The following is a 20,928-nucleotide window of genomic DNA, read 5'->3' as shown; positions in this document are numbered from 1 at the left end:
TCAGTTACTGACAAACACTAATGTGACACTCGTTAATTATTTCACAGCAGTAATTTGTTACTCTGTGTGATCAGGTTAACCAGATTGTGTTAATACCGCATTTTAATTGTGCCATTCTTTCACTCCATAAAATCAAAATAATCAGAATAGACTTCCACCAGGAGAAAGTTTATTTTTCTGCCATTTCTGGATGACTAATTTTGATGAAAACTAATTGGGGGATAGGGATACTTTTCAATTTCTGTATGATAGGCCTAATTATGTTATACACTAATACCACCACTAATACCACCATAAAATAGAAATTCGTCCCACTACATGTAAAACTAATCAGATTACTGTAACGCGTTACTGAGTAACATCACATACTATTGAATGATCATCGATTGCCTCGGGCCCGCTCTGACTCGCTGCTGCCCCCACACACTTTTATCCAACATTAAAGGAATAGTTCACCCCAGAATGAAAATTCAATATTGGGCTTTTTGGACCCACAATGCAATGTTTGGCTACAAAACACTTGGATTATGTTGCACGAGCTGTTTGGAGAAATCTGATGGACATTTTATGTTGGTTTTTTTTGTAACTTCAGTAGTTTAAATGCTGAGAGATACAGATGTGATTGCTGGTCCTACCAACTTCAGTGGTAATGACTGGATTTTAATTTTGGGGTGAACTACTCCTTTAACTCGCCCACTGTGGCCCTCGGCACATAGGTCATAGGACTCCAGTTTCACGGCGCTAAATTTAACCCCGCACCTCTGCCAAGTTCAACGAAACCATCCGCTGTGTGCAGAAGCCACGGCTCTCTGTCTGAACAGTGAAAAAAAAAAATACTCTAATGAGAAGTGTAATTATTAGTAACAGAAGAGGAGGAGTACACACACCCAGGCGCTCTGGATTAAGAAAGCTTTCAACGCTGTAAATTCAGGAAAGAGATATAGCCTGTTTGGATTTTGTTTGGCACGCCTGGAATCAAACTGCTCTCCTGTGGGTGCAAAGTCGTGCTACTCACCCAGTGTTAGACAATGATCCATACAGCATCCTAGTATAGGATAGAAGGGGGTAAACGCAGCTTACCCACTTTTTATTTTGGGGAACAGAGTTATAGCCTGACATAAATCTTGATAATGTTACATCACTGTATACTACATCACAGTAAGTGCTATTAAACAATTTACATGAAGATATGTATGGTATTTTGAGGGAGGAAAGGCATAAATGAACGCTTCTCTGAAAATGTAATGTTTTTTGTTTACATTGGTGGTTCAATTCAATTCAAACTTTATTTCAGACTCACAAAGGGTCCATGGTGATGACGGACTGGAGGTCAGAGTTCACCCACCTTTTCAGCCTATTTGCCACAGTGGTCATCAAAGTACATTTTTCTAACTATAAATACCTGTGGAAAATATCCCTTAAGATGCGCGTGTAAATGATTTATCATGTTTTCCGCGGTGTTTGGTGTTCACGGAGGTCCGGCTGTAAAGTAACGGGTCAGAGGAAGATCCGAGCTGCTCTCCTCCTCCCGGTGTGTTTGTGGTCCACGCTGCTCCAGAATGAAGGGTGACCACGCATGCGCAGTGTGTGAATCGCCGAGGTTCATTTCATAGGTATTTGGATGAGAGCAGCGTCAAACTAACTAGCTAGAATAAGCCACGAGAAGACCGGAAGACAAGCAATTTTGCCTTCAAAATAAAAGCGTGAAATGTGATTTGTCAAATAGAAGTAGGCAATTGATTATACAAAACAATAAAATTTATATTCTCAGAATAATTAAATATGGAGTAAAACTTTTGCTGTAAATTTTGATTATGGTAGACATCCATCCAGCAAAACAGTTTTATATTTGAGCCTTGGTGAGTTTTTGGCAGCTCTTGCGAGTAAAGGGTATTTCAGCTGTGGCTTATTCTGGCTAACTAGACACTGGGACAAGGAGGCCATAGACTGTAAAAAAGAAAGAGGCCCAATTGTACAGCGTTAAGGAACAATTGTGCCGCCGTCAGAGGTTAAAATTAACTTTTTAAAGCTAGTAGCGATCCTTCCAGGCCTGGTATGTTTTGATACTGAGTCTTACTTTGTGTAATTATGACATCATGCTTGAGTCTATAAATAACTATGAACACATGCTGTGTAAAGGGCATTTTGGGAGGAAAAACAGCAATTGTATTTACTTTATCCCATGTGTTCACTTTGGTTCACTTTGTATTACTTGGACAATATGCTGCAACATATTTTTTTGTATGAAACTGAGGTAAGTTATATGAGGATGTAGTATTTTAAATGAAAAAGCACAAACTAATGGGCTTCTTTTTAAATATAGTTGATTTTTTAATGGTTGTTGTTTGCCCAGTGATGATCACAACTACCCACATTATGCAGAAGTGTTAAACAAGGATTGGGTTGAAATGTTTTGGGGTTTTTTACGTTTATGACTGGCCTTTAAAAGAAAAAAAAACTATTTGCCCATAGACCTTTCTTTATACTGGATAGTAACTGCTTCCCCAAGCTAATTTAAATTTCAAAGGGGTTTTTATTTTGAAAGTCGTAACCGGAAGTGCTGCTTTCCATTGTGTCTGGCTTGACGGTGTTGAGCGGCTGGATGAGGGAGAGAGAGAGGTGGAGTGTCGGCTACAGTACATACAGTGTGGGGTTTAGGGCTCTGGTTCTTCTCGGGCTGGCGGCTGACCTAAAAGCTAGAGCCTCCATACGAGATCAACTGCAGTCGGACACAACCTGGGAGAGAGGAGAGAGGAAAACGCCTGGAATGAAAGAGGAATAAGGAGATACAGCTAGCTGATAAAGGAGAGGAGAAAAAAAAGGCACGACATCGCAAGCGAGGCACCCGCGGAGACAGACCCCGGCCAGACGACCAGCAGCACGGACACAGGGAGGGGAACCAGGAGGAGGCATTAAAGGGAGAAGGGCTGATAAAGCGGTTAAAGTACCACAAGAGGGGAAACATATTATCACTAGGGTAAGTTCCCTGTCAAAACATCCAGCAGACGGGGCGTGTTTGCGCCTGAGCAGATAGGCTATCCCTACATGCACATGTCTGTCTGTGGCTGCTTGCATGTTATATTCACTCTGAACACCCCAGTGAAATAATAATTATCGCCTGTTTTACTAGCAGACCTCCAAAGGATCCTATATGGAAAATCATCAGAGCTTGATTCTGAAAACTGCTAAAAGCATTCGCCTTGTACGTTGTTTGAAAGTTTTTGCATCACACAAGACTCTGATTTGATCTCTATAATGAATTGATTGCTGCAACGCACCTTTCTGTTAGTTTAACACACAGCATAACCTGCACTGTCTCTCCTCCTAGCGATGGTACACGCCGTAGCCATCGCGCGTATTAGCTTAGTCATTACTGTACAGTAGCGGGCCAATATTCAACACAACCCTGTAATTGTGAACTTATCAGCGCGCGCCGCGGGACGACAACTGTCAACGGTCGTTGTTGTGGAGATTTACACGAAACCTGCAGCGCCTTTAAATGCCGCACGGCTGCTATTTTGCCTTTGAACTTGAACCTGTTCTCAGCAGGGCCTCGGCCCGAGTGCAGTGCGCATGGATGCGGGGACTCCTCCGTTAACGTTACCGACGGGCCGTGCACGTTTCGTACGCACTAGGCCGCAGTCAGCCCGTCCAACACTGCGGATATAACGTTAACCCACGGCGACTGGCCGCACCGTAGCATGTCGGGCTAGTTGACGTTTTTGCCCAGTTTTCACACCGCCGCCGTCTGTGTAAATGTGCCAGCAGCCGCTGCCTGCAATTTAATTTATGTGTCATCAGCGCGGAAAGCCGCCACTTACGGCCGTTTTACGGCCTTTTACCGTTTACCGGTGGCCTGCCAGTCCGAATTGTATAACATACAACTTCAGCTAGCTTATAGATACATAGCTTATAACTTTTTAAATTCCATTTCGCTTAATTGTATTTTTTTGGAATCTGTTAATTTTTCTGAATTTTAGCCGTTATGTTAAGCGTCGATAACAGTAGAAGCGCGCGTGGCAGGTATGTGTGAGGAGCTCGCGTCCACACACCGGGACATGACAGCTAACGTATTTAAAAGTTTGACAGTTAGCAAATGACAGTTAGGCTACAGCGCGGAACGATTTGTCCTAAACCGCGCAACTAAATATATTATAATTAATCTATTGTCATGCCGAATAATTTGTGACCATTTGATGTTTTTCTTTGCACATTCGGTGAGCAGGTCTGAGCCCGGTTCAGTTAACAGGTGCCATATTTCTGTTGCTTAATTTAGCTCGGTCTGCTCCTTTCCTCTCCCCGGTGTGTAACGTCAGTGAATTTGCTCCACAGCATTCAATGAACGAATGAATGTGTCGGTTCCTCTGTCCCACCCAAGTTTTACTCCTACCAGCCAACTCTCAGATTTCCTTCTCCGAAAGTTAAAGGTCCAGTGCAATGAGAATCGCATTTCTCAATTTCATGGTGTAATTTAACAAAGGACCTGTTGATGTGAAGTTACCCAAATTATTGTAACTGTCAGCATTGTGGAAATTTGACTTACACCCTTTGAAAAACTCTCCCTCTCATTGTCAACAGAATCAAACAGGTTTAGAATTCCAATCTACTTCCTGGTGTAAATGATGTCACCAAGTTTTAATGAATGCTGTGATTGGTCGACAGTATGCATAGTTAATCAGGTGTCCCATAGTCTGTCAGATAATAGCCAGCCAGATACAAACTAGCCAAAATCCAAATTCCAACACTGCATATTTGTCCCCCAAAGATAGAAATATTGTCTGCAGTGGAAGGTTCAGCTCTCACTCAGTCCTACAAGCTAAGAAAAAATGATGCTCTTCTTTAATAAAGACCAGACCCAGTGAAACACCTGCCAGCTGTGCCATTAACCGGAGCATGAACTTGCATTAAAGTCTGTTTCCTGTGTCCTGGTCTCCGCAGCAGGTATGGCAGATGCAGAACTGGACTTCCAAACAGGCGATGCCGGGGCATCCGCCACCTTCCCCATGCAGTGCTCGGCCCTGCGCAAAAATGGCTTCGTTGTGCTGAAAGGCCGACCCTGCAAGATTGTCGAGATGTCCACCTCCAAGACCGGCAAGCACGGCCACGCTAAGGTCAGTACAGGCCGGAAGATTATCACTGAAAACACAAAACAGCAGCAGTCTTTGAAGTGTTTTAGAAATAAATCAAAGACTGAGAATGTTATATATTCTCACAACTGTTTTTTTTTTTCCCTCAATATTTACTTCCTTTGCCAGTGTTCTCCCATGGCATTTGTTTTGGAAAAACTGCAAAGCATTCGGACAGGTCTAATTCTGGATTTATTGGCTTCACCCTTCCGGAAGAATACAGGCCAAAGGGAAAATGTTAGCGAAGCATCACTGTACTCTCTGTCAACCCATTTATTTCTGGAACAAAGACAAAAAACACCCTGATTAATATTAATGCACCTTAATGCACATTTTCATCTTATACGTGAGCATTAATGTGCCTCTTGCAAAATTATTGATGACGAAAAATGAAAACACATTTTTATACTTTTTAAAGGATAGTAAGTTACCTAAGTACTTGGATGACTAAATGGTAACACTTTTACACACTGGATCCTCAATATTTTAGATATTATATGATGAGCTTCAGCCAGGTAATGATTTTGGGAATAAACTCTTCAATTAGAAATCTGATTGTTCATCTCCTCTGTGTCGTGTCTTTGTGCAGGTCCACCTGGTCGGTATTGACATCTTCTCCGGCAAGAAGTATGAAGATATCTGTCCCTCCACCCACAACATGGACGTCCCCAACATCAAGAGAATGGATTACCAGGTGAGACGGGTGGAAAGGAGAGCTGAAGGGAAGAGAGCGGTGTAACAGAAAGAGGAAATTCAATTTTAAAGTCACATCGCAATGAAAATTGACCTTTTCACCTTGTTAGCTAATTCCGCATTGTATCGTATCGTATATCCATGTTTCTTTGATGGTCATGGATTTGTCAAAAAGTCATCATGTACAGTAATTTGTAGCCAAATACTTCAGATACTATTGTCTACTTCCTCTTGATCAGACAGTGTTTTCCCTTGCGGAGAGACCCTAGACTAGTACGCTAAAGAGACTATTCAACGGTAAAACCAGGCAACTGATCGAACCGGTAGGATTAAGACCCTGTTCCGTCCGGTGGAATGCGTTCAGCTTGCCAAACTGAAAAGGCAGATGGTGCAGGATATCCTGTTGAAGTGAAATCATCTGCTCTCTACTGTACATCCAGTCCCAGCACTCACATGCCGTTACGTCAGGGTGTTCCTGTCTGGAGCCATTCAGATTAAAAAGTCAGGCAAAAAGTCAGTCGGGCAATAACTGTCTGATCTCACACCTTGTCTCCTTTTCCCATCCAATTTTTAACTTGGTGTGTGACATTTGATGGTGGTTTGTTTCTTTATCAATATTTATTAATCACTGTTTCATAAATAAATTGTCAGTATTTTGAATTGATTTTTAAATATATTTCTTCCCACCGTTTTTGTAGTTTAACACACTTTTTTAATTTTAATTTTTTAACAAGATCTACTGTATTTTGATGCATTTTTGCCTGTCTGTGGATATTTATTTTATATTAGCATTAGTACATATTAGTCTATTAGTATGTATTATGGAACAAACAGTATATTTGCAAAACTTGCAAAAAATTTGAAAAAAATCAGATATATAATGGTGGAAACAGTACTTGATCTTATTAGGAGGAACTACCACAGTGAGCTGTAGAAAGTCATTCAAACTCTGAAACTCTGCATGATTGAAATATACTTTGCATGTTGCAACAAAACGTATTCAAAATATGAATCTTGCATGCATATTTGGAAAATTACATATCAAACAGTTCCGTATACCAAACAAAAAAAATGCAGTAATAGAATATTATTTACGTTACTTAATATTTAGTTCTTGATGTCCCTTCCATCAATCAGTCATCATACAAGTCTGAAAAACACAACTGAAAGGAACAGAAAGGGGAAAAGTAGAAAGTTTCCATATATCACAACTTGACTAATCAGTTTTTTAATCCTCCTTTCCTTTCCATGCATCCTCTGCTCTCTCTCTCTTCTTCCCCTCTCCTCCCTCCCTCCCTCCCTCTCCACCTGCCCCCCCGACTCCCTGTGCGGTCGCAGCTGATTGGGATCCAAGATGGCTACCTGTCCCTGCTCCAGGACACCGGGGAGGTGAGAGAGGACCTGAAGCTTCCTGAGGGAGACCTGGGCAAAGAGATGGAGAGCAGGCATGATGCCGGGGAGGAGATTCTGGTCAGTAGCTTTCCTCATGTCACATGTTCAGCTGCATCTTTATGTCTCAACTCTGCAGTACATGTAGTCATGGTGCCGCCTGTCTGAACATAACAACTCAAGAACAATGCATGCTAGAAACTTAATACTTGTACTGCAGGTTCCCCCTATGGAGAAGACGATCTGGAATATTTTGGAGCACCTTACTGCATACATTTGCATATTAATGAGGGAAAACAAACTACCATAACTCCTTCATGCTTTAGGATACAGAGTTCATGTTAATACTACCCATGTGTTAGGTGACGACAAGTATGTTGACAGAGAAATATGTGCTAATTAATACATGAATTATCTTAATGGCCTTCTTACCATAACTGTTTATGCTTAATATACTATGGTGATTACGGTGGGGGATTTTGCAGCTCAAGTGCCTCTTGTTGTCTATGTGATGAGATTCAACTTAAGGCAGCAATGCCGTTTATTCACTTAATTTCATTGTGGTTACATGCACATTATTTTTGGACTAGATATAGCTACATATCATTGCTGTGAGTTTATCAAAGTTGGTGTTGGACGGTTCTCTAAAAATCCAGCAATTAGGAACTATGTTTTTTTCCTCTCCCAGATTGACAAGCATGTATTTTGATACTGCACAGAATGTTTTGAATGCGTTTCATTGGTGCTAGAGTGATAAACTTACTTGGCACTTAAAACACTATCCAAACTTTCACTTCAAGAAAAAAAAATGAAGACATCTGAGATTCACTGCAATGGCAATCTAATACAAACATCAGGTTATAAAATTGGGAAGCATATTGAGATTAACGAACCTACTGTGTTTGACTCTATTGTGTTCTTTCAGATTACTGTTCTACATGCAATGGAGGAGGAGGCTGCCATTGCCATCAAAGCCATGGGTAAATAAGGCACTGCAGGTAAATACAGAGCTACAGCTGCATCGACACCCAGCTGTCCTCTCACCTGAGCTACCGCCTGACTCAAGCCTGCCTGAAGAGGAGTGTGTGTGTGTGTGTTGTGTACACGTATGTGCGTGTGTGCGTGTTACACCACAAGACACCAGCATGTGCCATGCCAGTGCAATGTGTGTGTGATGTCATGTACATGTACAGTATGTTGTTCATCAATGGACCAAGGGGAAGGCAACTCCAAAAACAAGAGTCAAGAGACTGTTACCAAGGTTTGGTTGTAGGTTCACTAATGTATTATAATAACGATATTGCCCTTTAAAAAATGTGTAGCACATTTACAATAATGCACATCCGCTATATTGGAAATATTATTTTCCACATCCTTGCATAGCATAATGAGTTTTTTAGTTGTTTTTGCCATGTATATATTTGTTTGAACTGGACATATTTTGTTATCAACCGAGATTTTAAGTTTTATATTTGACAAATGCAATGAAGCTCGAGAGTACTTGATGAGTGTATTGAAATGTCACGATTTATGATGGTTTCTGAGCAGTATGCTACCGTGGATTTGCCTACCCCTTATGCACTTTGTTTAATGTTATTATGAGCATGTGTATTGCATTTACTTAGAGCCATCAAATATACATGAAAGCTTATTGTTCATATTGTATTTTTGAGCATTGTTGTATTTTTCCGCACAGTTTGAATTGTGGGCAGCACTTCATTTACAGCCTGATCCGTATTGCAACAATTTACCCTGACTGACAAAACCGCTTGCGTTATAACAGTTACTACAGCGTTGGATCAGACGTTATTATGCACTTTATTACCTGCAAACTGGGGGCTGTAGAATACAGTGTTCACAAAATGTGTTTCAAGTTGTTGGTTGTGCAATGTTTATTCTGGAGAGGTTGATTAGTTTAACACTAATGGATTTGTGTAGTGTTGACGCACTAAAATATATTGCCCTCTTGTTTCTTTTCTTTCCTAAAGATGTCTTTCCTCTGGTTTCTGTCTTCTCTTTCCTTCTTCTCCTCCCTCCTTCCCCTTGTAATTCTGTTACAGGGGCAAACAAGATGCACTGGACCTGGGGAAAAGGAGGGGATATTGCCTTGTCAATGCTATTCTCCCTCTTTTTCTTTCTTTTTTCTTTCGTTTTTCGTACTCTCTCCCTCTCTCTCTCACACTCTATACTTTCTGACCCTTATTTGGGTACAATTAGAGAAGAAATTTAATAAATAATTGGAAATGGCAAACGGTAAAAACATTCTCTATGTACATGCACACATAATGCCACATCTGAGTCAAGACGTACAGACTAACAAAAAAGGAGAGAAGGGTAGAGTAGAAGAAGGTCTTCTCTCACAAATGGTCACCAATGATTGAGTAGGTCTGCACATATTCAGTAGCTACCTGCGATCAGGGGAAAGGTGGTGATAATGTCACAACTGTGTTTTTTTAAATAAACGTGTTCCCCTGATTTATCAAGGGCTTCAACTCTAGATCTGCATTGTTTATTCTGTTCAGGCTTGTTCAGTGGGGGTGCCACACTCAAAACGTTGGTGTAGAAGTGTGCCATACAGAACAGAATTGACGCCGAATGCATAACAAGATTTTGTGTCTTTTCTGTATGGCACTTTTCTATTTTGTGATTCCTCTGAACAAGCCCCTCCTTCTGTTGTTTAATATTTCATGGAGCATATATCACCTGAAACCTGTCTATTAAACAAAAGTTATCAAGATGGCACACCAAGGTTCAGTTTCTTTTTTTCCTTAAGTAGGGTTTCAAAGTGTCGAAGACAAACTAAAACTCGGCTCCACGCCTTCCTTGGATATCTGAAGAACACACCATGCTGTCGAACATACTGATGTCTCCTCATCTGAGCTCTTAAGTCCCTCAGCCAAACTTCTCTTAACTTCATTCACCCCTTAAATCCCTTGGTAAAGACCCTTAGACAGGGCCTGCAAACAGAGCAGGTTGGGGAAAAGACTGGATTACACAGAAAGTATAATCTGTAACACACTCCAACATTGTGCTAGGATTCAGCAGGTCGACAAGTTGAGGCATTTTGGTTTCCTTAATTTTTGTCTTCATACATGAAGTCCAAACTGCAGAATGTCTCCCCAAAAGGCAAAATTAAAGAGGACACAAATTGTTAGATGTGGTGTGTGTGCTTATTTTTTTATTTCAACAGCATAAAGCTTTAAAACAGCATAGACTTGAACTTCATTTCTACTAAAGAAGGCAAGAGAAAAACACTGAAAATCCTCCATCAATCATATTTTGCAGGAGAATCGGTCGTCTCTGTATTGATGGTAACCGACCCTGGTCCTGCAGAGCTTCATGAGGCCTAACGGGATCTGGCTTTAGTTGCCACCCACCACTGACACATGAATGAATTATGAATGCTAGTACTCAAAGAACAGGCTCTTATTCAGGCAATCTTGCTTTATACAAGATATTATGAACGTTGTTTATGCAAAGTAGCACTAACACGATGCCTTTGCTGTGTAGTTTAAGTGATGAACTATTTTACAAAGTAAACACATTTGAAGTTACGTTAATCAAGGCTGGATGTTGACAGAAGCACATGAACAGATCAATCCTGACGACTGCTGACCACTGATCAAGGAAGTTAAAAGAGCAAAACAAAGCCCAAAAAGAAGATACAATACTACACAAGAAGTGAAACTCAATGCCTATGGCCTAATTCATCCTCATAATTTGGGGGCTTTTACAGTCAGCCATCATCAAGCAAGTTCTGAAGAGGTCGTTCCGTTATCCGTCTGACAGATTCTGCAGGATCGCGGGTGAAGCCGTGAAATCTCAGCGACAGTGGTCACCTTGGCGAGGTTAGGCAGCGGCGCGGGGGTGTGGCCGTGTTTACTTGCCATGGTGATAAAATCTCTGTCCGCTCTGGGCATGAGGGAGGAAGGCGTGGCGAGGAGCGGCTTGGGGAGAACTCTGGAACGGAGCCTGGCGATAGAAACATGAAACAACGTTGGCACGGTGATGAAAAACTGACCATACATGATCGCATATAAAACTTTTCTCTTGGGCGACGGGCCTCATATGAGACATTTTTGGTAGTAAACAAGAAGTGTACATCACGGACTGAAAGGCGTAATGACAATATAGAAAGGAAGATGTGTCACTGGGTCATCATGACTCTGCAAAATAATTTATAGCCAAAAACCAGGGGGAAAATGCACACCCGTCCCCTGGGCCCAATTTAAAAAACACACCACCTTCCCCCCAGCAACAAAAAAAGATCGAGAACTCGCCCCCATTTTTGACCATCCCTCGCCCCCGCTAAATCTCGAACACTCCCTTACAAATCACAAGGAACTAAAGACACTGCAGTGGTATTACATAGCCAACGTCTCAGATAATGCAGAGTGGGTGTTTGCGCCATTTTACTGGAGTATGAGGTGATGGAAAGAGCCGTGTGTGTGTGTGTGTTTTGAGGGTTAACCTTTGCAGTGGGGATCTGGACCGTCATTGGCGGTGTGGGCAGCAGGCCTGTAGCAGAAGCATGGAGGGCTTGGGGGTGCATCGGCCTCAAAGCACCCTGGAAGAGAAAAAGAACAAGGTTTTTATAACAAGACAGGGAAGGCACGACATGTGAGGTAGAGGGCAGAATGAGGAATACGCTCTAAACCAGCTACTAGGTTCAATTAAATACACAGTGAGCTCCGAAAGTATTTGGACAGCAAGACATGTTTGGATGTTTTGGGTCCATACTCTTATTACTTGGTAACTGTGGTAAGTCCAGTCTGTGAACTTTGAGGATATATTTTCATATCAGATGTGGATGAACAGTTGAATGACTATGCATTTTTGTATGTAGCCCCGCTATTTCAAGATCCCCAAAATATCCCAAGATATAATAATTCAATAAAATATAATTTTGCATATACAATCAAAATTCTGAATGTGCGACAGTTTATAAATGTCTGCAACCCATAGGCATCAGTAGTCTGTTGATGCTCTGTTTTCCAGGTGCTCTTCCCAATGTTTATGCATCCCAGTGTATCTTTATGGGGCTTCTGCAGGACTACACTGAAGGATCTAAATTTCAAATGGCCTTACTGCATCAGTGAAGCCTGACTGTTGGTTGGCGTGCTCCAGCTGCTTCTGGAGGGGTATTCCTCCCCCAGGGATAAAACCTGTGGAATATATAGTAGACAGATTACCATAGGAACCAAATGATTATATACAGCAGTATACATAGAGTTACTCTGCAATTGATCCTGCCTCTGGTTGACTATATTAATGATTATGAGAGATCTCTAGTAAGAGAATTTAATATGCAAAGGGAATGAAACTGCAGTGGGACCACAGGGAGTGGGGCAGCAGGCTGAGGAACTGACCAGGCTGGGAGGTGAAGTGACTGTGGACAGGGTAGCCGGGCTGCTGGTGGGGGAGGTACTGCATAGCCTGAAACGCAGACGCACCTGGGGAAGGGAGGAAGCAGGAGGGTCTTATTACAATTACTAAATCCCACTGCGATGCGGTCACTCAAATTATTGATCTCTGCGTTTCTCCAAAGTCATGACACGTGCAAAATGACTTAGTAATAAGAAAGTGAATGACGGCATATTGATCTACTGACATTCAGAACGCACACCCTGGAGAGAAATTCATTGTTTTTTCTTACTCTTAGAAAGTGACACAGTAAGTGTGATCCCAGCTAACAGAGGTTCATTTGCTTCAAAGAAAAAAATCACATAATACTGCATTTGTTGTTGCAGGTGCATTGTGTTGAGACCCAAGTGTTGCATGCATTGCATTTATTCCACGCATTCCATGCATTGATAGTGCATGCGTAAACTAAAACAAATGGTGTTGTGCCCTATTTTTTCCAGGCTCTCCATGAGGTTTTCGAGATGAAAACATTTTGTCAGTGAATGAAAAAATCTTCTACAATTTTTTTTGCTGTAATACCACTTTCGATAACCAACTCTAATCGGTTTCTTCTCATCACATTTGAGCCATGGGATCCTTGCGTAGAACTCTTCACACAGTTTGCAGCAACATAAATACATTACAGATCAAGTATGATCCTAGCATAACACACACAAATCCTGTACCTCTGATCTGGGAGCTGCTGGCGAAACTGACTGGTACCGAGGGTCCGGGGGCATAGGTGGAGGGATGCTGGGCCTGGGCCACCCCATAGGGCTCATGAACCCCCTGACTTCCACTGAACTGCCCATGCTCTGCTGAGCCTGTGCTGAACCCAGCCTGCGTCTGGTAGTGACGTCCCTGCAGGAGGAGGAAGAAGGCTGGGTAAATAGTCTGGTATGTATTACTAGAGTCCTAAATTCTTTTTTTTCCTGAAAGACATTTGTTAGTTTGTTTCTCTGAATATAGGTGGATTAGAAGAGTGGTGTATGGGTATTGGCTTCACCCAATCCCCTGCAACTAAAACCACAAATGAAGTTTGCACACACACAAAAACTAGTCAGAGATCAAACTCCACACAAAATTGTAAGGTTGACACAGCAACAAGCAGGTACTCCATTTATCCCAGAGGGAAATTCAATTGTCACAGCAGCAACACACTTGAAACACAATAAACAAATTACAGTGAATCCATACTCCAGTTCACTGCCTGTGGAGAAAAATCCAGAGAGAGATGGGGGGCAGAACAGTGACATTTGGTGGAAAGACAATAGTAGTTTGAGTGCAGCACTCCTCCACTCACCGGGATCACAGGAGTCGGAAACAGCTGTTTACTGCGTTCTCCTAGCAGCGCACCGGGTCGACTGTGGCTGACTGGACTGCCTGAGAGAGGACAATAGAAGGATCAGCGCACTAGTAATAATGTGATATGGATAATAGCATTTTCCCCCACAGCGCTGTTGCCATGGTGCTGTGGGCATCAAGGGGCAAATTCAGGTCAGTCAGTCAGGGGTGAGACACTTCACTCCTCACTACCTGTGAGCAATCAAACTTCAATACGGTTTACATCGCTTTAGAAATCATTTTGCACAAATATGGTCTGTTTATTGAGCGGTATCTACTTAAAAGGAAGCAAAAGTTCCATCACTGTGAAAATGTATCCTTAACTACAATGTTTGCACCTTAGCTGTGATTTTTCATCCCAGACAAATCCTCTTCACATGTTCAGAAAAAAATGATCTGTCTCCTCTATCTTTTAATATTCATGTCAACATCTGAGGAAAAAACTCCCCTGTGTTGTTTATTGGGTATATACCATTGCTGATACATAGCTTATTCACCAACAGGTAGGACGGTTTGGTCACAATTCAAAACTCTGTCTGACATGGATTATAATATTTACACCTTTGCGTTTAATGCGTTTTGAAATCCTTTTTAGCTAGCTAACTGCAAAATCGTGGGACTGTACAGAATCTGTGCGTGAGTTTCTTTGCAATAACAAAACAATGGATTTCGTACACAAAACATTCTCTGTAATTCAGTTGAAGCTATATGACGCATAAAACTTAAAAGTATCTTACCTTGAATGCTGAGGAGGTGCTGTCCTGCGTGCATGGGCAGACTGGGTTGGTAGCTGGCTGACGTCAATGTTGTGATATCACTAGATAGATAGATAGATAGATAGATACTTTATTGTCCTACGAGAGGAAATTTGGTTCCACCCTTTATACACAACCTCACATACATGTACCCACATACCCACCACACATTATTCATACAAAACAGGAAGATCACAATACATTAACAATACATTGGCACAAGACATTCAATCAATGCATTGAATTCAGAGCTTCAATGGCAGAGGGGACAAAGCTCTTTTTAAAACGGGCCCATCTCCAGGTGAGGGACCTGTACCTGCGACCAGATGGAAGCAATGTGAAGAAAGAAGTAAGGGGGTGAGTGGGGTCCGGAGTTATGGTTAGTGCTCTGCATATTATGACAGGTGGTACAGAAATACAAGTGGTCTTTAGTTAAATCCTTGATTCTGACTAAGCCTTGATAACACACCATCCTCTCACACAAAAAGCAAACATACCTTCATGTACTGAATTAAAAAGAAAATCTCTGAAGCCCTTACTACCTCTGCTCCTTTCTGCGTCTCTTCTCCTCTTCATGGAGGACTTTCTTGAGCTGTAAGAAGAGCTGGTGTTTCTCCTCTTGGAGTCCCTGAAGTTTCTCCCCCATCTTCATTACCTGAAATTCAGATGGCAAAGACACATTGAGCTGAAAGTACTGATGCTAAAGAAATATCACAAACTTTTGGTGAGTAAACTCTTTGATCCGCATACATTGTATAACGAGACTTGGTACCATTTTCACCCACGTGTTTTGTGTATGATGAGCTAGCACAGACCACCTACTGAACATAGTGAAGATGAATTTGCAAAAGCTCTAGCATGTACTGCAGTGACAATAATAATGCTGCATACAGAGGTGAAACTGCTACTAATCTTCTCGTTGCACAGTGATGAGTTGATCAAAGAGCTTATTCTCCAAGAGTCCTTTGATATGATGTTGCAGTCTTTTGTGGAGGTGTGAATATTTGTGTTTTTTTCCAACCTGTTCTTTAGTTTCCTCCAAAGACATCCTCTCCTCTATTTCTTTCGTCCTCTTCCTTTCTTCCTCCTCCTTCATCTTCTGCTCCATCATTTTGTCCACCTCTTCCTCCTCTGACAATTGACAGTTGTTACAGTGTTACACACTTGGCACAGCAATCATTGTCTATTATATATTCACATACACACTCCGGGTGGCACCGCACCTTGCCTCTTGCGCTCCCTCTCCCTCATGATGTGCTTATGGAGGGCTCTGGCCATCGCGTTGGACAGCTTGGGTCTCTCCAGCAGAGCGGGCATGGTGACAGGCAGTGGAGGGGCCAGCTGGTGTAGGAGAAATGTAGTTTACAAGTAGTGAGGGTTACGTTTACAAGAAAGAACTGCTTTGCAAATTGCAACGTCTATAGCTAAAGAATATATCTAAACGTTATGGGCCTAGCTTTCTTAGCTTTAAGCTAACAGTTCTAGCCTGGGTAACATTAGCTGCTGCTATGCATTTATATAGTTATCTATATAAATGGTATTATTTGAGATGAAGATGTGTGGAAGTTGAGTATATCGGGTAGCGATTACGTTACACGAAAAAAATCCTTTGAACGTGCCCAAAACGTTAGCTACGCAGCTAATATTATCCGTGCTACTGCGGCAAAGTTGAAGTGGAAAACGGATATCTTACTTTCGTTGCTTTGTGAGTCGTTTAATAAAAACCTAACCGTGTCACGGTTTGGATTTGAGGTGGCTTAGCTTTTTACTTCTGCTGTAATTCAACAAAATAAAATCCAAACTTTTCCCCAAAACATAAACATAGCGAGGGGGTTTCTGGTCAAGTAAATATTTTAATATTGTACTTCCTGTGTCAAACAAAAGACGACATCCGGTTTGCGGTCTTGTCGAAATGCATTCTGGGACTGGTAGTTTTTCTGTACTTCGGCCTAGCGACCCCCGATGCCTTAGTCAAAATATGAAAATATAATAAATCAAAATAAATCCCTGCTGACCAAGACGTTTACGTTGAGTATGGACACATTGTAAAAACCAGTTCAAACAATCTAAATGTGAAACAGTAGGGCTTGTCTTGAGCCAAGCTGGCTCCTCAGATACAAAACATAAAAACACCTATGGCCTTGCACAACTAGGGCAGGCACACATGCAGCCACAAGCTCTCTGATATGATAAGGCAGTTAGTGCAACTGTGGCAAAACAAAGCTATGAAGGTTGAACTAAATAACAATTTCAGCATGTATGTTCAGTACACTGTTACACAAATAAATGTCCCGAAAGGCATGCACTAAACTTTACCAGGGTTGTAATTACTAGGGACCAGTCTACCACCTTACATTTACAGTTTAGCCTCTCACTTACACACACACAAAAATACAGTTAAGTTGCATGTCTTGCTTTTACTTCCCTACGAAGTGTCTCTCTTCCTTTTTTTTTTTTTTTTTTTTTTTTTTACAAAGGATGTTATCCTGAACGGTACCACATATTCAGTATCCATCTTACAGTGAAAATAAGTAAAGCACTTCATCAGCACACCTCCATCTTGGCTCTAGATGGTGAAATCTCTTCCTCACCCATACACTTCACACAACTGATGCAGTAGGAGTGGTTGTCAGCCCAGAGAATTGCAGCTGCGGCCGTGGTGCTGTGCTGACATCTCTGTGGCAACTGGTTGTTAAATTCCAATTATCAAGGGAAAAGATACAGTGTAATAGATGAGTAAAAAACGCATGTGCAGTTCCCTAACAGGTCGTTCACACCAGATAACATATACCCTCCACGTGCACTATGATATTCAATAAAGACAAGAAACACAGTTAGCTTTTTATCACATTTTATCATGTATGGTCATGAGTGGAGAGAAAGAGCCAGTAATGCAGCTGTATACCGAGTTCAAATCTTTTTTTTTTTAAAAAAAGGAAACAAAACTTAAAAAAGAGAAAATTGCACTCAGCTTTACAATACCTTTAGAAATTAAGCCATCTAAAATTAAGAACAATAATAACAACGATAATCATAATAGCAGTCAAAGTAATAGTCTTACCACTGAAAGCAGAGAGAGGGAAGATGATTGTTTAGTCTGAATTCTATTATACTCCTTACAAAGATCATATGCAGGGCAGGAAACTATGATTCTTATTCACTGGCTTTAGTGGCTGATGGTACAAAAATTCACTAGCAATTTTAGTTTTTTTTTAGGGGAAAAGAACAGCTGTAAAACAGTTATCTGTCAAAGTAGCTGATACAACAGACATATTTACCTGCCACAAACAAATTTACCTGGTGGCTGCTGTTAATTTCCAACCCTGGTCAAACGCAACACATCCTCATGCAAACTATAATGACTATAATAACCAATAACTATCTTCATTGTCAATAAGAGCTGATTTTAACTTAAATTCACATTCTGTGCCTTCCATCCCTTGCCTTTGAAATAACTGCAATTACGGTCTAGTTCTAACACCAAATTCTCTCTCAGTTTTGTCAGTAAAGCAGGATCAATACACTACAAAAAAACTGGCCATGAGACCACTTAAACAAAGACACTATCGAAAAGAAAACTGGAGGCAAATACAATTCAGACTGCAGGAGAATAATAAAGACGTATGGATGGGAGAGGGGAAAAGGATGGGTGGTGAAAGTGCATTTGACATATTTACTCTGGGAACTCTAGGCTGCTGAGCTGGATTTAATATTTTAATGAATGGTGGAGGTCTTGGAGAGGTGGATGGGTGGGGGTGGGGTGATGGTAGTGGCATCAGATTTCCCTTTGGCTGTCCCCATACACGCTCTCATCACTGTAGGCAATGTAGAGGAAAAAGTCCTCTTCATGATGCTCCTGTGAATGAAAGAAAGTCAGAAGGATATAGAGTGTGAAAGAGGCAGATAAAAAGCCGTTATGACATGAAAAACAGAAACAAAAATAGCTCAATAAGCTGATAAAGACGCAGTTTGAGAGCAGGTCATCGGTGGAGAAAATTAGATAAGACTCCTACCTGGTACAACAGTCCCATGGTAGCTGAGGTGGGTGGAATGACGTTGTTTACAAAGAAGAAGAGAGCATCCTCAGCTCGCAAGTGGATTCTTTTCCGGATGAGGAAGTAAAACTGGCCCACTATTAAAGAGAGTGTGCGAGAGCAGGGACATATTTTAAAATGCAACTAGGAGATATCAATGTCTCTGTAACATTGTCCATTTTTGGCAGCTAATACAGTTTTTAATCTTAAGGTCTGTTCTGTTTACCTGTCAGGTCGGAGGGGACAAGGTATTTCTTCTTGTCCAGATCTCCTATTCTGGCTTTGGGGGCTTTCTCCACAATTACCTGAAAAGGAGAAAAAAAAACAGTGACACTAAAATATTAAAGACTTGACGTGCTCTCAGCAAATTAATCTAGTTATCTTTTCCATTGAGCAAAAGTTGTGAGCATTGAGTAATTACTTCAGCTACTGAGTGAGTAATATTTCACCTGTTTCTGTCTCACGTTTCTCAGAAAAGGGATCTGAGAACACACACTAAATATTCAGTCAAATGCTGATTAAAATAGAAAAATATTTAATCTATGTTGTTTTTTTTGTCAAATAGTAACCTGGACCAACAGTTTCACAAGATCACCCCCAATATTTTGTCAGTGGTTTGGAAATAGACAGGTTGATTTTCTTTGCTGTTTGGGCAACCAACCTAGGACACAGAATAGACGAGTGGGGGAAGGGTCAATGTGAAACCAAATCTTTAAGAGAAAGAAAAAATGTGCTTCTTCCTGTTCTTTCAAAGAAACAAGCCTTAAAACCAAGCAAATGCATAACCTAGATTTGGGGAATAGACAACTTGAGACAAAGCATTATTACATTAAAACAAGTCTATTACAAAGTATGGCTAGGAGCATTACTACTGAAACCAAATTCTTGCTATAGCTACATATAATACTTGTCATGAGAAAAGACAAACTAGCTTAACCCATTGGCAGTTTTGACCTAGCCATTCTCGTTTAGTTACTATGGGTGATAAAAGGCCAGGGAACATGACCGTAAACAATCTATCTACAAGAGGCAGTGCGACGTAAACAAGTGTCCTATTTGTTGACACCACCTATTTTAGGGTACACTGCCGTTGCCATTTCAACATGCAGCCTAAAGCTATAACCAGGTTTTAGTATACATCTAGCTACCTCTTCGTGAACACTTTTAAAGTATGATCAGCCAGCGTACACTTGATATTTCTTTCACTGTGTTGAACACCCAAGCTACGGCTAACGCTATAACTAGCGAAATGTTACTTGGTTTATCAAGCGACTGAAACTGTTCTTTATCTTTGTATCGGTAACATCAGAAATGTGGGTATTGCGGTTGTCATTGTAACGTTGAATAAATAAACGCACACGGGCAGATTAGTAAATTAAGCTATCATTAGCTGGCCTGTATGACATTTCGGGGCCGTAATTCCTGTTGTTGGTTAACATTAATATTACTGTGTTGTTTTCGAACGTGGCAGTCAGTCAAACGACGAGGAAAAATAACAAAAACTGTGTGGGTAATTAGCAACCTAACCGTATCTGTTACTGTTTAAATTTAAATATGTACAATAAATGGCACAGTAAGCTAGCAAGCTGCGGTCGTAACAGGGTATGGTTAGCTACAGCAGCTAGCTATCTCAAATGGCTATCTCGTTTGCTAACAACACCGAACAAGCTAAAGTGTTAGCAAGCTAACGTTCGCTACTTACTGGTACCCTATCCGGATACTTCTTCCTTATTTTCTCGCCTTCGGACCGTCTTTTCTCAAAAGGGTGCTCCTCTTTGTACTGGAACTTCATTGTTAAAGAAATGACAGACAACTAGTCGGTCACTCCGGGGTATATGATTGCGGTTGCTCAAGGTACGACTCAATTCGGTGACACTCGACAAAAACAAACGTTGCTAGCTAGCGTTAGTTAGCTCGCTACAGCTGTTTTCCTAGTGCGACTGCGGCGGAGGGATACAATAACAATATGACGTAGCGAGTCTAAATCGCAGAATAAAAGTCATGCTGTTTAGACACATTGACATTATTCATGGATCGATACCCAACGTTTCTTCCAATAAACATTCGTCTTTTGAAGTAGTCACTGTCTGGACCGGTTTAAATACTAAGATCACATCTTTATTGGAACTATTTTATTTTGATCAACCACTGCGCGTAAAACCTAGGGGAGGGCTGTGATGAGGC

The 20,928-nt window shown here is 41.2% G+C and overlaps 3 protein-coding genes across 4 annotated transcripts; 1 reads left to right on the top strand and 2 right to left on the bottom strand.

Moving 5' to 3' along the window:
- Nucleotides 1-2,649: 2,649 nt before the first annotated feature.
- On the top strand, nucleotides 2,650-9,941 carry LOC139665275 (eukaryotic translation initiation factor 5A-1). Its single transcript, XM_071544281.1, has 6 exons — nucleotides 2,650-2,977; nucleotides 4,939-5,111; nucleotides 5,716-5,820; nucleotides 7,158-7,289; nucleotides 8,134-8,206; nucleotides 9,269-9,941. The coding sequence occupies exons 2-5, from the start codon at nucleotides 4,944-4,946 to the stop codon at nucleotides 8,194-8,196; spliced, it is 468 nt and encodes a 155-aa protein (XP_071400382.1). The 5' UTR covers nucleotides 2,650-2,977; nucleotides 4,939-4,943; the 3' UTR covers nucleotides 8,197-8,206; nucleotides 9,269-9,941.
- Nucleotides 9,942-10,364: 423 nt separating this feature from the next.
- gps2 (G protein pathway suppressor 2) lies at nucleotides 10,365-16,544 on the bottom strand. 2 transcript variants are annotated; one of them, XM_071544286.1, is made up of 11 exons: nucleotides 16,404-16,544; nucleotides 15,934-16,051; nucleotides 15,732-15,841; nucleotides 15,250-15,365; nucleotides 14,693-14,772; nucleotides 13,915-13,994; nucleotides 13,298-13,472; nucleotides 12,578-12,661; nucleotides 12,297-12,373; nucleotides 11,680-11,775; nucleotides 10,365-11,180 (listed from the first exon to the last, which is right to left on the bottom strand). In XM_071544286.1, the coding sequence occupies exons 2-11, from the start codon at nucleotides 16,025-16,027 to the stop codon at nucleotides 11,088-11,090; spliced, it is 1,005 nt and encodes a 334-aa protein (XP_071400387.1). In that variant the 5' UTR covers nucleotides 16,028-16,051; nucleotides 16,404-16,544; the 3' UTR covers nucleotides 10,365-11,087. The 2 variants fall into 2 exon arrangements, with proteins under 2 accessions (XP_071400387.1, XP_071400388.1); XM_071544287.1 differs by having other exon boundaries at nucleotides 15,253-15,365.
- A 1,000-nt stretch (nucleotides 16,545-17,544) lies between these two features.
- Nucleotides 17,545-20,684, bottom strand: LOC139665270 (gamma-aminobutyric acid receptor-associated protein). Its single transcript, XM_071544274.1, has 4 exons — nucleotides 20,447-20,684; nucleotides 18,971-19,049; nucleotides 18,724-18,842; nucleotides 17,545-18,566 (listed from the first exon to the last, which is right to left on the bottom strand). The coding sequence occupies exons 1-4, from the start codon at nucleotides 20,534-20,536 to the stop codon at nucleotides 18,486-18,488; spliced, it is 369 nt and encodes a 122-aa protein (XP_071400375.1). The 5' UTR covers nucleotides 20,537-20,684; the 3' UTR covers nucleotides 17,545-18,485.
- Between the last annotated feature and the right edge of the window lie 244 nt (nucleotides 20,685-20,928).

This window comes from Centroberyx affinis, unplaced genomic scaffold (genome assembly GCF_046629955.1).
Source record: "Centroberyx affinis isolate AG114_WGS23_722 - 3 ecotype Tasmania unplaced genomic scaffold, CSIRO-AGI_Caff_v1 ptg004513l_1, whole genome shotgun sequence".
Lineage (NCBI taxonomy): Eukaryota > Metazoa > Chordata > Actinopteri > Beryciformes > Berycidae > Centroberyx > Centroberyx affinis.
Note: the sequence above shows the minus strand (reverse complement) of the source record. Positions and strands in the feature narration are given on the sequence as shown.

Excerpts from the sequence above, each read along its gene's own strand:
- LOC139665270 (XM_071544274.1), bottom strand. The coding sequence starts at position 20,536 with ATGAAGTTCCAGTACAAAGAGGAGCACCCTTTTGAGAAAAGACGGTCC. Across the intron at positions 19,050-20,446 it reads AGTATCCGGATAGGGTACCA|GTAATTGTGGAGAAAGCCCC; the intron begins GTAAGTAGCGAA and ends TCTCCTTTTCAG. Across the intron at positions 18,843-18,970 it reads TGTCCCCTCCGACCTGACAG|TGGGCCAGTTTTACTTCCTC; the intron begins GTAAACAGAACA and ends TCTCTTTAATAG.
- LOC139665275 (XM_071544281.1), top strand. The coding sequence starts at position 4,944 with ATGGCAGATGCAGAACTGGACTTCCAAACAGGCGATGCCGGGGCATCC. Across the intron at positions 5,821-7,157 it reads TCAAGAGAATGGATTACCAG|CTGATTGGGATCCAAGATGG; the intron begins GTGAGACGGGTG and ends GTGCGGTCGCAG. Across the intron at positions 7,290-8,133 it reads ATGCCGGGGAGGAGATTCTG|ATTACTGTTCTACATGCAAT; the intron begins GTCAGTAGCTTT and ends GTGTTCTTTCAG.
- gps2 (XM_071544286.1), bottom strand. The coding sequence starts at position 16,027 with ATGCCCGCTCTGCTGGAGAGACCCAAGCTGTCCAACGCGATGGCCAGA. Across the intron at positions 12,374-12,577 it reads TCACTTCACCTCCCAGCCTG|GTTTTATCCCTGGGGGAGGA; the intron begins GTCAGTTCCTCA and ends TATATTCCACAG. Across the intron at positions 11,181-11,679 it reads TCCAGATCCCCACTGCAAAG|GCTCCGTTCCAGAGTTCTCC; the intron begins GTTAACCCTCAA and ends TTCTATCGCCAG.